This window comes from Hemibagrus wyckioides, linkage group LG04, assembly GCF_019097595.1.
Source record: "Hemibagrus wyckioides isolate EC202008001 linkage group LG04, SWU_Hwy_1.0, whole genome shotgun sequence".
Classification (NCBI taxonomy): Eukaryota; Metazoa; Chordata; class Actinopteri; order Siluriformes; family Bagridae; genus Hemibagrus; species Hemibagrus wyckioides.
In genome coordinates, this window is record NC_080713.1 from 11,598,213 (window position 1) to 11,612,614 (window position 14,402).

General features: G+C 37.7%; 1 protein-coding gene across 2 annotated transcripts in view; it reads right to left on the reverse strand.

The window, feature by feature from the left end:
- The window catches only part of sphkap (SPHK1 interactor, AKAP domain containing), a 96,094-nt gene that overhangs the window by 47,342 nt on the left and 34,350 nt on the right, over positions 1–14,402 (reverse strand). For both annotated transcript variants that reach the window (XM_058386895.1, XM_058386892.1), the window contains exon 2: positions 13,109–13,204. In XM_058386895.1, the coding sequence (XP_058242878.1) occupies positions 13,109–13,152 (44 nt within the window). In that variant the 5' untranslated portion in view covers positions 13,153–13,204. The remainder of the gene's footprint in view (positions 1–13,108; positions 13,205–14,402) is intronic.

A 14,402-nucleotide genomic window follows, 5' to 3' on the forward strand; every position in this document is an offset into this window, starting at 1 on the left:
GTGTGTGTGTCTATGTGTGGCCCTGTGATGGACTGGCGACCTGTCCAGGGTGTACCCCTGCCTTTCGCCCTATGTGTGCTGGGATAGGCTCCAGCAGACCCCTGTGACCCTAGGAGTCCTAGGAATAAGTGGGTATAGACAATGAATGAATGAACATTTGACTGCACATTTCCAACATGACTGCAAAAAAGTGGATGAACTTGACTGAACACAAAACACCTTTGGACTTGTCCAAGATTTCTAGAGAAATAGTCAAAAATTCCTATAAACACACTAAACCTTGTGGAAAGAAGAACCTTCCCAGAAGAGTTGAAGCGTTATAGCTGCAAAGGGCGGGCCAACTCCATATTACATTCATGTGCATGTAAAGGCAGATGTCCCAGTTTTGGCCTGGCTTGCAGTATCCGCTGTAATTCATCCCAAAAGTGTTGATGTTAAGCTCAGTCTCCACACTAATTCATTCCAAAGGTGTTTTGTGTTGAGGTCAGGACTCTGTGCAGGTCAGTCAAGTTCCTCCACACCAATCTCACTCATCCATGTCTTTATGGACCTTGCTTTATGCACTGGTGTGCAGTCATGTTGGAACAGGAAGGGGTCATCCCCAAACTGTTCCCACAAATTTGGGTGCATGAAATTGTCCAAAATGTCTTTGTATGCTGAAGCATTAAGAGTTCCTTTCACTGGAACTAGGGGGCTGAGCCCAACTCTTGAAAACAACACCTGAAGTCAATGATTTGGCATTTGGCAATTTCAAACTTTTGGCAATATAGTGTATGTAAATATATCCAGGCATGGCTTGATCATTTAGATACTTACAGGATGCCAAGATCTTCTACAGTTAAACCATTTGAAGGTGTTTCTTGTCTTTTTGTGCTAATCCGTTATAATGAGTGGAATTCTTCAAATTGAGTCAAATTATAACTGAGGTCTTTTCATAACCAAGGTGTGAGGACATTTCATTTTGTTTTTAAACACCAGAGCTATCTATTTCCCATTCTACCTTGCTTCCTAAGCTGTTTTATATAACCCAAAAATCCCTCAATGCATAATTTAACCACAGTTGTGGTATGTATCATGCATCCATTAATGCATTAGTTATGCATGATTTGAACTAAGCACACTTCATCATAATTTATTAACCAATTTAAAAAAAAAATAGCCAATGCATATGTTATTTTTCTTACTCCAAGATTTTATAAAGCAGATTCCAGTTTAATGCTGACCAGACACATTAAAAGTATTGTGATTTCTAGTCCAAGCCTTTAGTAAGAGCTAATCATTTTAGTGTTTGGGAGAGTTCATAAGCTTGTACAGTGTTGTTTATAGTTGGCAGAGCTTGACACAAAGAAATTGCATAAAGGCTGGCAAATATTGCTCAGCCTGTGATTTGGTTGCCTCTCAATTTGGAGAAGGCATTGTTTCATTTGGCATTGTTTAGTTCTCTCTCTCTCTCTCTCTATTTCTTTATTTGTTTCTCTTTCTCTCTGTGTGTGTGTGTGTGTGAGAGAGAGAGAGAGAGAGAGAGAGGGAAAGACATTTCTGCCAAACAGAAAACAGGGGAGAGGTATATCAGCAGAAATGTGAGTGGTTAGAATGAAAAAAATAAAAATAAAAATTGAGGTCAAGATATTGAGAGAAGAGAAATGGACAAAAGAAGAGAAATTAAGATAACAGAGAAGAGAAGAGAAGAGAAGAGAAGAGAAGAGAAGAGAAGAGAAGAGAAGAGAAGAACGGACTATAAAAGAACGAGGATAATATAAAAGGTATAAATGGGAGAAAATAAGGTGTGAGCAACGAAAGACTGAAAGTAAAATGAAGAAATGTTATGAAAACGCAAAACTGGACAGATTAAGAATAGACTGAAAGGAGAACAGAAAGAAGATCAGAAAAAAGAAGATCAGTATGCATGGAAATATTTTTAGCACCATGTACCATGACCCAGTGATGAAGGTTTGCTTCAATCCTGCTATGAAGGGGTGTGACTAATCCAGAGGTCATGTCCAACCAGTGGGGGGTGATGCAAATGATATGCAAATGAGCAAAAAACAATATGCTAATTTCATGTTCTCTAAATGCCATTAAGGACAACAATCTGTCATCTAACAAGGGGGGATGAGCTGTGTGTGTGTGTCTGTGTGTGTCTGTGTGTGTGTGTGTAAGCAGGTGAAATGCCTGTCATCTCACACATACTGTCAACAGAATGCATGCATGTGTGCACACACACACACACACACACACACGTGCACTCACGCACGCGCACACACACACACACACACACACACACACACACACCAATAAATCTGCAGGAACAGAGGAACAGAAAAAACGCTGTGCACTCTTACTGATTATACTGATTAACTGTGCCATTAACACTAATTACACCCACATAATAATACTATGTGTGTGTGTGTGTGTGTGTGTGAGAGAGAGAGAGAGAGAGAGAGAGAGAGAGAAAGAGAGAAACGGAGAGAGAGGGGGTTGTTAGAGGGGGTATAGATGTGGTTCACAGATTGTGTTTCCGGAACACCGTTGAGTCCATCCACTGTGCCAGGACAATCTCTCTGGGTGGGAGGGATAGAGGGATGTACTGTGAGCGTATGTATGTAGAAAAGGGTTGATAGAACTTTTCCCGAAGTGTTACACTGCTCTTTTAGGCAGGATGAGCAGCATTTCAAAAAGTTTGGTTGGTTTCATGTGTTCAAGAGAAAGCACACCAGCCCTAACCCTCTTAGTGATCACATCACAAAAATTCCCAATATTATATACTAAACAGTAAATGTTTAAATTCAGCCAATGGCAAAGGTCTGTTTTGTACAGATTTTCTAGAAAAAGTGATTACTTTTGATTATTACCTCACACTATACAGTATGTGACAAAGCAGTTTGTTTTAGTGTTTATATGGTGATTCTGGTCACTTTAGCATTGTTAGTAGATGGTCACTAGACACCCTCTTCAATTCAAACACCTGGATAAACAAAATTAGTGCAATAACTCCTCTCAGACTAATGGCTAGGGTGAATTAAAACACTGATCAGGCATAACATTATGAGCACTGAGATGTGAAGTGAATAACACTGATTATCTCCTCATCATGGCACCTGTTAGTGGGTGGGATATATTAGGCAGCAAGTCAACATTTTGTCCTTAAATTTGATGTGTTAGAAGCAGGAAAAATGGGCAAGAGTAAGGTTTTGAGAGAGTTTGACAAGGGCCAAATTGTGATGGCTAGACGAGTGGATCAGAGCATCTCCAAAAATGCAGCTCTTGTGGGGTGTTCCCGGTCTGCAGTGGTCAGTTTCTATCAAAAGTGGTCCAAGGAAGGAAGGTGAACCGGTGACAGGGTCATGGGCGGCCAAGGCTCATTGATGCATGTGGGGAGCGAAGGCTGGCCCATGTGATCAGATCCAACAGACGAGCTACAGACGAGTTGCTGAAATTGCTGAAGAAGTTAATGCTGGTTCTGATAGAAAGGTGTCAGAATACACAGTGTCACAGTTTTTGTGTTTTGGCAGCAAAAGGGGGACCAACACAGTATTAGGCATATGATGGTGGTCATAATGTTATGCCTGGCCGGTGTTTACTATATAGTGTAGTATTTTAGGAATTTTGGCTTTACACATTAAATATTTATATGTGAATATTCTTATGAAATTGCAGCAACGAAACTTAGTGTGTCCAATTTTCTTATTAAAATTAGCCGCTGTTCATCATCATTCATCTCCCATTCAGCTTTCTGTACTTCTAAATTGATTTACATTAATTTAACTTTTTCTCTATTAGTAAGTTCAGTGAACAGCAGAATGTATAATAAATTACCTTCTGCCCTCCTTTCTTTTTCTCTGTCTCCCTGTGTTGATAATGGCCTGTAATCCTGGATCTAGTTAATCCAGCACACACTAATACGTGCACACACACACACACACACACACACACACACACAACAAACAATTCGTTCAGCTGCTCACATGCACTCAACTAAGTATGTCCTTATCACAGTAACAGTTTGAAGTTGTGTGTGTGTGTGTGTGTGTGGATGGCTGTGATTGGATATTGGCCTTAAGGAAGTTCTGTTTTTGGCCTCAGACAATTTAATTATCATCTATAATTAACATGAACAGCACAAGGAATAGCAGGTGTTTGTTCTCTGCAATTCAGTTAGTCTTTCTCACTCTAGCCTACCAAAAGACATAGCCTGATGATATGTAAAGCAAGCCAAGACATGTTTGGTGTGTGACGTTTGCTTCAATAGTTTTGCACTGGAGATAACAGGGTAACAATTATAGCTGAAAATAACCAGCAGTTTGAAAATAAAGGATGATTAACTTGAATAAATCATCCTACTTTCAAAAGTCATTGTCGACACAGTAATAGCATTTTCACAGAAAGTTACATACTACAGCAGAAAAAGATTGTATTTAATTAATATGTAAATTATAGTGGAGTGATACCCAAGTACAGACGTGGTAAATGTCTGTGTTTGCAAAACAACCACTGAGTGTCTTATTAAGGTGTTGGGCCAGCATAAGCAACCAGAACATCTTCATTGCACCTTGCAGTACATTCTACAGTTCTCTGAAACTGTATTAGAGGCCAGAGCCCATGCTTCCAAGAGATATTGCCTTTGATGACGGTGTTGGAGAACGCTGTCTCAAACTTCAGTCAAAGTTGTTGAACTGAGGTGAGATCTGGTCTCTGTGAGGGTTATAACACATGCTCTTCACACACATCAAACCACTCAGTGAGCCCTCATGTCCTGTAGATGGTGGCAGGGTCACCCTGGAAGAGACCACACCCATCAGAATAAAAATTTTTCATCATAAGATAAAGCTGATCTGTCAGAATAACTTTGTAGTTGTATTGACGTTGTAATTTGTAATGGCTCTTCCCTATAAACGAGAAAAAGGACTACTATCCCCCACAGCATAACAAAGCCATTGTTTTTCCCTTTAATATGTCACCTGTAACTGTGACAGTATCCGTCATTTCCCCTTTACAGTTGCTTCTCTAGTTTTATGTAGCTGATGCTAGGTACATAAAGAGTGTTAGTTAGCCTTAACCTGATAGCATACTGTGTTATTTGCATGAGGGCAGTGGTAATTCAGCAGAAGGTCGTAGGTTCAAACAGCAGAATGCCATGATTAGGTCCTTAAATAAAACCCTTAAAAGGGACACTCTGCCAAAATAAATTAAAAAAAAAAACTAATTTAATATATACATCTGTTGTGAACTTGTCTACATGTATCTTACGGCTATGACACAGCAGGCACACAAAAATCATGCATAAAACAGAAATGAATGGTGGCCACCTGGAGGGGGAATTCCTCTAGGTTAAACTACCAGCTTTTCTATGACAACAGCCACTCATAAAACAAAAGAATTTAAAACCAAAATCACATCTGACCCAAATAAAACAGAAGCATATAGTGAGTTACAATCCAAAAGTTGTCAAGGCAGGACAAAGCAACTAGCAACGCATCGGCATCAGAACAGTTCATGAATGTTGAAGAAGGAGGCAAATGGCCATGTCAAGGCTGGGTGAGCACTATGTATACTGCACAATGGCCGGTGTACAACTCTAAGGTCTCAGATAGAACAAATGCCTTAGAGACCTTACTGGCTAGTTCACTGCCTTATAACATACCTCATGCCTTTTAAAATAGAAATAACTGGGGATTAGTAATATAGTTTAACCATCCTGATGAAAGACACAACATCGATCACCTCTGGAAAAAGGAATGAGTTTCAGAAATCAGGTAAAAAGAGGCTGCAGTGCCCCACTTGACTGATTATGGGCAGAAGGGACCATGTGAGGGCAGGTGGAGTGAGGAAGGAAAAGGACAGGGAAGGTCACATGACATAACAACATCTAGATTGTTATGGCCCTGTCAGTGGCTAAATGGTGCTAATTTTATAGAAACTCTGAGTGTTTATGCTAGGCAGAAATATATATAGGCATAGAAGTCTTAGCATGCTTACAGCTTGTACAGCTTAGGCATAATACGTTTATTTTTACACAGAAAGCTGAGGTACTGCTTAGCCAGATGCTATAATTTGTTTCATAAGCTGAGGTTGATATATACTGTAAATGTGTTAAATCCTTTGCTAGCATGCCAGTTTGTCCCTTTGGACCAGAATTATTGCTCCAAATTGCCTGTGAAAATCTTCTATTCGATCAGAAAGGTGTTCAGTATGAAAAAGCAACCTTTTAGAAAAACAAAACAAAGAAACATTTAAAGAGCAATAAAGTTTACTTTTGACCCAGGATATCACAACTTTATCACAACACTGTGTTTTATTTCTAGGAATGAGTGAGACATCAGAGTGGCATGTCTCATTCAGAGATCTGGATTAGTAGAGATTCCTATTTGTTGAATATGCAAATTGGGGATAAATAATAATTTAATTTCAAACTTGAGAAATTTTATTCTATGTTTATATATTTCTGTAAACCTGCTTTCAGACAATGTCCATTGCAGAAAATTGAATATGCATGCTGTGCAATTCATGCTGGAAATTGTAGCGTTTGCTACTTTGATAGATGAAAAACTCATTTCATAAATTAAGTGATACAATCCTGTATAACAGAGTATTTCATACTATGACAAATAAATATATTAAATTCTAGCTTTATACCATAATTGTCCTTTAAGCCTTACTGCTTCAGGGCACGGCATCATGGCTGACCCTGTGGACTGACCCCAAGCTGGGATATGTAAAGAAGATGATTTCACTGTTTTGTTATGTGTACAAGACAAATGAAAGAGGAAAGGCTTCTAAATAATTTTAAGCTGTCAGAACATTTCAGATACTTTAGGGGCATAGAATTAGTGTAAACTAGAAATAACACACCATAAATGTTACACACTAACACACAAACGTCTTGGTGGCAAAGTAGACTTTTCTAGAGAAGGTAACAGGGCAAGTTTAGCTGATCAACCTCCACCAACACCCACACACACACACACACACACACACACTTTCGTGACTATGTTAGGGCCTCTTTTGTATTCGGAACGCTGTAACTAATCAGCCCTTATCAATTATTAAACAGTAGTGTATGTATTATGCGTCAGTGCTGAGTGTGTGTCAATTGTTTGCGTAGAAAAACTACCTTCACAAACTCAGGGCTCATTGTTGAACGTTTACTCATAATTCATTAGCACATCCAGATTAATTATGAATTACCACACAAAATGGAAATAGCAGGCAACAGAGAGACAGTTAGTGAGAGAGTTGGAGAGAGTATAATGTATACAGAGGGAGTAGGATAGGGTTATTTTTTGGAAAAACAACTTCCCCTATATGTTTCTCCATCATTCAGAGGCAGTATTTTAATGCATTAAGGCATCATTATATACACTATGTATATGGATTCACAGATATTTTTAAGCATCACTGACACAGACATTCATATTTTTCCTCATGTTTGTCGCATATTTGTGCCAGCAGCTCAACAGGAGTCAACAGGAGTATGTGGAAAAAAGGCTATTACACTGCTTAGAGAGTGCATGCATGACTGACTGACATCTTTATCTAGACATCTGTAGTCACATGCACAGAGCTGTCAGGGAGATATTTCCCTTACCTTCTTGTAGTAGTTTTTAAATAAATTAGCACTTTAATTGAGCTATTTTAAGATGGCATTCTGTATTGATATTTATGCAACCTTTAAATGCAAATTTCATTATGGAACCAGTGGCAACCCTGAGATAGAGAAACAGAGTAAGGCAGATCCAAACATGTGCGTTTACTGTATAACTACCTTTAATTTTAGCACTAATGATTTGAAGATAACTTACCACATTTGGTTACTGAGAGTTAGTTAAAGTTACCATAGTGGGATATTGATTACCACTTGACGCCACTAGTTAACTAAATTTACAGTGCTAACAGTGTCTCAATCTATCTCACTATGTTTCTTCATTCATCTCTGTATTCTCTCTCTCTCTCTCTCTCTCTCTCTTTCTCATCTGGCTGAGTGGACATCAGGAACAAAAGCAGGCAGTACACACACAGCAGTAGACAGATAGTAACACACCACTTATTTCCCATCTAGATACTAATAATACATAAGGTGTGGACAAATTTGTGTGTACTTGAGTGTGTGTTAGTGTCTATGTGCATGTGTGTAAACTTGGACAATGACTATCAGCACATGAAATGACCCTCATCTTCTGTTTGTACACGCACGTATGCACATGCACACACACACACACACACACACACAAGCAAACATTATTTAACAAAAAAGAATCAGACAGGATTCTGATCTGGGCAACCACCTGCAATAGGGTCAGGAAATTGCATGTGTGTGTGTGTGTGTGTGTGTGTAGGTGTGATCTAGTTTTACATTCGCACGCTATGTACATAAAAGCCCCTAATCGATTTTGGTCTAGACACACACACACACACAAACACACACACACACACTCTCAGAAAATCCAGTCAATAACGCTCACATATCGAAAAGAATGAGTGGAAAGACGAGAGACAGAAGAAACAATGGGGGACAGGATTAGATCTGTAAGAGGAGTAAAAGAAAAGAAAGAAGAGAAGAAAGTTACCAAAAAGAGAGAATAAAAAAAAGAGGAAATAGATAAATAAAGAAAAGAGAGCAGAGGGTGTTAGAAACAGGGGCTGCCTGTGTTTGCAAGAAGCTTGAACTGATAAAGATGAAAGGAAGTAAGAGACATATGAGGTGTCTGAATTTCTCCCTATTATTTAAAGACATTACTACTTGTGTGTCTTTCAACTGATTCTCTATATTGTCAGTTTAAGTGAAGGAAGTGTCAGGTACAGACAATAATGACATACTAGATACCTTAAAATCTAAAAGTGAAATCAACTTAATATGGATTGATCAAACTGTCCTGATTTGTTAGAAAATTACACATGCAAATTACTAAGTAAAGTACCATATAACAGTATTAAGCCTGTTTCTGTTCATTTTCAGACATTTAACAAGCTTTGCGTCTTCTACTGGGAGATCATTTCTTTCCAAAAATAAATGCTGAAAATGGGCTAAACTGGATCACTTACTGAGAAGTGCTCTGAAAGATTGGCAAAAGGAAAGCTCCTGTATGTCACTACCATAAACTTTTTTTTTTACTTTGAAGAAAAATAAGCCATCTGATATTTGTAGCTCATATAGGCTCAAAGTTTATTGGGGTCGATGTCAAACTGCTTTCTAAATTACTGGCCAGAAGGGGCAAGAGGGTGTCCTTCACAACCTCATAAAACCTGACCAAACCAGCTTTATACAAAAGTGCTCTTAATAACAAATACAAGGTGACTTCCAAAGTAATTCAGTATACCAATCACCAAGCACCAAATTAAGGTGATTACTGTGTCACTACATATGGTATAGATGGAGATTTCTTGAACTGGATTTAAAGTATTTACTATTCACCTACCTCCACTGGCTATGGTCCAACTCCTTTCCACTCAGCAGGAGCACTAGGCTGCCCTCTCAACCCACTGAACCCTGTACATTTACAGCATTTGGTAGATGCCCTTCTCCTTATCCAGAGCAACTTACATTTTTATCTCATTTTATATAACTCAGCCAATGAGGGTTCAAGGCAGCTTGGCAGAACTCCAATTCAAACTCACAACCTTCAATCCAATGCCTTAACCACTAAGCTGCCACATCCCCTGGCTGAACGAAGTATATACCCATGCCAAGTCCAATGTCTATGAACCTGGAATTTTAATTTTGCAGGTAAAATGGATCCGTGTAGTAGGGGACTTGCTTCAGGACAATATTCTAATGTCATTTCACCAAGTACAGAAATGCATTATAGTAGCATCACTTTGGTCTCCAATTCAACTTTACACTCATTCAAAACAGAGACCCTCAATGGATCTGCTAGAGACGAAAAGAAGTTTTTGGTCAATATGACAGATACTTTATATCCAATTTTTATATTCCCAGGCCTTTTATATTCCTCTCTTATATTCCCAGGCCCCAAATCACCTAAATAGTGCAACTTAAAAGCAGGAGAAGAATCTCTGCAATGAATATATAGAGCATACCTGGGCGTTTTATGGCCCCCTGACCACATCCGGCCCTTTGGCTTTTTCTGTCCAGCCTGTGTGAAGCCAATCAGAAATTAGAAATCAAAAGTAAATAAGTGTACACAATACAACAGCATTACTTTTATTTTAAAGGTGACAATTTAGGTATATGCGTGTCTGTGCACCTTCACAGTAATGTGCTGGAGATACTGAGTTAGCTGTCATGAACTCCTTAGTATTTATGTACTGAAGTCAGTTGTAAAGCCGTGTGCTTTGTTTGTGAAGTACAGATTGCTGTGGTAAAGGATTACAGACTGAGTTGCCACTAAGTGACTAAACACACAGAGAAACACCAGAACTTGACTGATGCAGAGCGGCAGCAGGGCGGTCAGTGAAAGGGACAGTAGCAGGATGTGTTCACACAGGTAAATGCATGTGGGACTGAAATGGAACAAAGTGGCAGGTTTTAAAACGGATGGTTGACCAAATCTGACGGGAAAAAGTCAGACTTTTGAAGTGAATGCAGGATAAAGTGACTGAAATGAACCCTGAACAGAAACTGGAATTTTTACATTCATAAATTTTTACATTTTACAATCGCACATCCAAGTCATTCAACCAGACTTTGGTACACTTGCTCAAGCCCAAGACCGACTGGATTTTTCTGACTGAACAAGATAAAGAAGTGGAAATTCTTTTTCTATAAACTAGTTGCTTGTCTTTAACATACTTCAAAACATTTTTAGATAGATAGATAGATAGATAGATAGATAGATAGATAGATAGATAGATAGATAGATAGATAGATAGATACTTTATTCATCCCAAAGGGAAATTCACAACACTTTTACATTTAACATTTTACAAATATATATATATATATAATATACAAAATGTAATGTAAAGAAGTAAAAGAGCTGCCACTAGCTAGTTGGACAGCTGCCACATATTATATAAAAAATGATGTTAAGCAGAATTAAATTAGGCTCTTTGTTCGGCCCTCAACAAGAGTCCCTGTTCCTCATGTGGCCCCTCGATATGAATGATGGTTTACTCTCCTATGTATCTAAATTTTATTCCTCATAATACTAGTGTGATTATTGATATTAGTGACATCGTGACAGTGGAGAACACACTGCTGCCACATGCAGCCAAAACATGCTCCTCACATGACTGCTGGCCAAATGCTGTAAGGACTGAACCACTTCATCACCCTTTGTGGTGTGTAAAGCAATGGAGCACATAGCTGCAAGGCACCTTGGATCCTGCCTCATCGCTTCTCAGCCCTGCTCGGAATCCACCTCCACAAAAAAGCCTCTGAAGACAGCAACCCTCACCTCCACTTCATTCCCTCTCACCTCTCTTTTTCCCATCAATTTAAAAATAAATACTTTTTTTCACTGCCTCTGCCTCCCTTGTGTCTGTGTTCAGCTTGCCATCGCTTACTAGCTGACTAGCTACAGGTATCATTAAGGTAAAAGTGAAAAAGGACCCTGGCACTTTTCTGTTTGACTTTCCAACAAAAACACAAATACAAACATTGAATCCAACCTCCTTAGGTTTCAAGCTGCTTGAAAAACTATAACATATGGTTAAGAAATGCATTCTTAATAAATGAAGGACACCTTCTCCTTCTGTTATTCAGTGGTACATTGAGATATTTGCTATGTCCCCTACATAAGAGAATGGCTGCTGTGCTCAAAAGCAATGATCAATAATTTCTGGCAATATGGAGTCCATTCATAGATCACCCACCATCAGATCTTAGGAACACCATATTGAAAGGCCAGGGCTTCCTGCAGTGGAAGTCTCTCTCTTGTGAACAGTCTGAGGCTAATTTCAACATTTAAAACATCAGGTGTGTGTTTGGGCTTTTTCTTTCTAGGGGGTAGTCTTGTCTTTGTTACTATGTTGGTTTTTGTTGTTTGTTTTTCTCTAGATGCCATGTCTCAGTTTGTAATATCTATTTTAATATTGTTTTGTGAATGTGGATAAATCATCAATTAAAACATAAAAATAAAATTATTTACTTTATTGTTTCAATCTGAAATATTAACATTCACCTCTTACTAAAATTATTTACAAAACAATCTGTATTTCCCACCAATAAGGAAAGATTTAGATTTGGTATTTCAATTAAAATATAATTATAAAGTGCTTAGACACAGAGTGAACAGTGTTCTAAAAGGTTCAGTTCAATGTGACCACAAAATTGGAGAAACAATATTGTAATACATGTGCATGATTTTCATTTCCATCTTCATCATTTGCCAATTTTGAGTTTCCAGTTTAATAACATTTAAGCCACATTAAACCCTTTTGCTGAAAATGAGCTCAGCACAGTTTAAGAAAGTGTATTTTATTCTCCATTATAGATAGACTTATATGGAGAAAAACTTCAAAAACATTACAAATTAGATAATGCCTTAAATATATATATATATATATATATATATATATATATATATATATATATATACATATATTTATATATATATATATATATATATATATATATATATATATATATATATATATATATATATATATATATTAACTCAATCACAATAAATATAAAGTAAACTGTCTCCTTTGAGCAGGGGTGTCCAAACCTATGCACAAAGCCCTGGTTAATTTGTCAGAATATGTTGAAAGATATTTACATATAAATTAGAATTCCTTTGAAAATGGAAAAATTGAAAGTGAACACACTATTAATTAAAAAAAAGACCATAATAAACTGTGCACTCGAATCCCCATTGCCTGTCCACACTAGTGACCTTTTTTGTGTTTTCATTTTCATGCTTTACTTGGTTAATTAAACTCCATGAAATAAAAACATTATATAGGTGATTAATGTAGCTAGCTAAGGCACAATGAAACACAAGGCAATACAAAAATAAATAAAACATTTTACTGATACTTACACAACACACTTCTCAACGAAAATGGATGTCGCCAGGAAACATTTGCATTTTGAAATGACAGAATTCAATATATTTTATTTTCCATTCTTTTATCGCGCCTGTTCTGGCGTTTTACAACACCTACTGTAAATATTTTATTTGGATATTTAGTTTTGTTTGTTTACCTTTCAGTAAAGTTGTGCAGAATGGAGAACAGATTGCTGAACATGTTTAAGCCCTCACTCCTCTCGTGCCAAGTCTGTGTTGTCCCGCTGTCCTTCCTGTGTGAGAAATAATTACGATTGCTGTGATCTGTTGTTTTCAGTACAGTGCAACCAAAAAAAATTTTTTAATTGATCAGAACTAAAACAGTGGCCCTGGAAAATGTGTATCAGGGCAGAGATTCAGCAGACCTTGAATTCCTAGTGTCACTAAAGAGAACTGACAAAGGATAGAGTAGAGTGGGTGGGTGGAGGAAAAACGGAGGGGGGAAAAAAGATAAGAGAGCTTATAGATAAAAAAGGAACATAAGAGTACTGAATGCAGAGACTTCTACATAAATAGTGAGATGAGGGAAATAGGAAGAAAAGGAGAAAGGATAGAGTGATTGAAATGTAGAAGAGGGATAGATTAAAGATAAAGACAGTGAGAGGGGGAAGAATAAAATGGGGAAAAGAGAGGAATAATATTGAAGTCTTGGTGTTTTTACAGAAAACAAACTGTGCTGCTTTATATAATTAACACAAAATAGATTTCAGTGTGTGTGTGTGTGTAAGCAGTGGTTAATTGACTTAGCATTAAGTAATACAATCAGCTGCAGTAATGAGACCTGAAATGAAATGAATGGAATGGAATACACACATGCATTTCTCAGTGGGTTATTGTCATTATAAACTTTTAACTAAGCTTTTAACTACAGGTGGAGTAGTAAACGTTTCACACTTGTGAATTAGAAGCAGGTTTAGTATTACTTTTTATGAAACCTCGCTCTGAAGCAGTGTTAACGGCACTGTAGTGTTAATCCCACATTGCGGTGTGAAAATAATGCAGTCTTAGAATGTTACAACTAGATGCTTAGCAATAGAAAACCATTTCCAGTAGCAACATTTAAGAAAAATTGTTCTGGAGCATCAAGCAGCAGAGCACTGAACATATCAGAAGTGCATTCCATAGCAAGGGGGAATTATGTGACACTGAAAAAATAGTGGAAGCCTGCCTCAACTACGTGGTAAACGTTAAATGGCCTAAACGGATTACAGAACAGTGAAACACAACAATGCCTGCTTGGGTACAGAATAGCAGACCTGTCCCCAGCCTGGTTGTTTAAACCTTGCAAGCTAAGATCATTTGAGAGACTGCTACAAATATCAACCTGACTACATAGTGGTAACAATGTGGCAGAAGCAATATTCACAATGTATAAATAAACAGAATAGCAGGTAGTCAGTATATTCGTCTTCATTACATACTCTTCTGGCT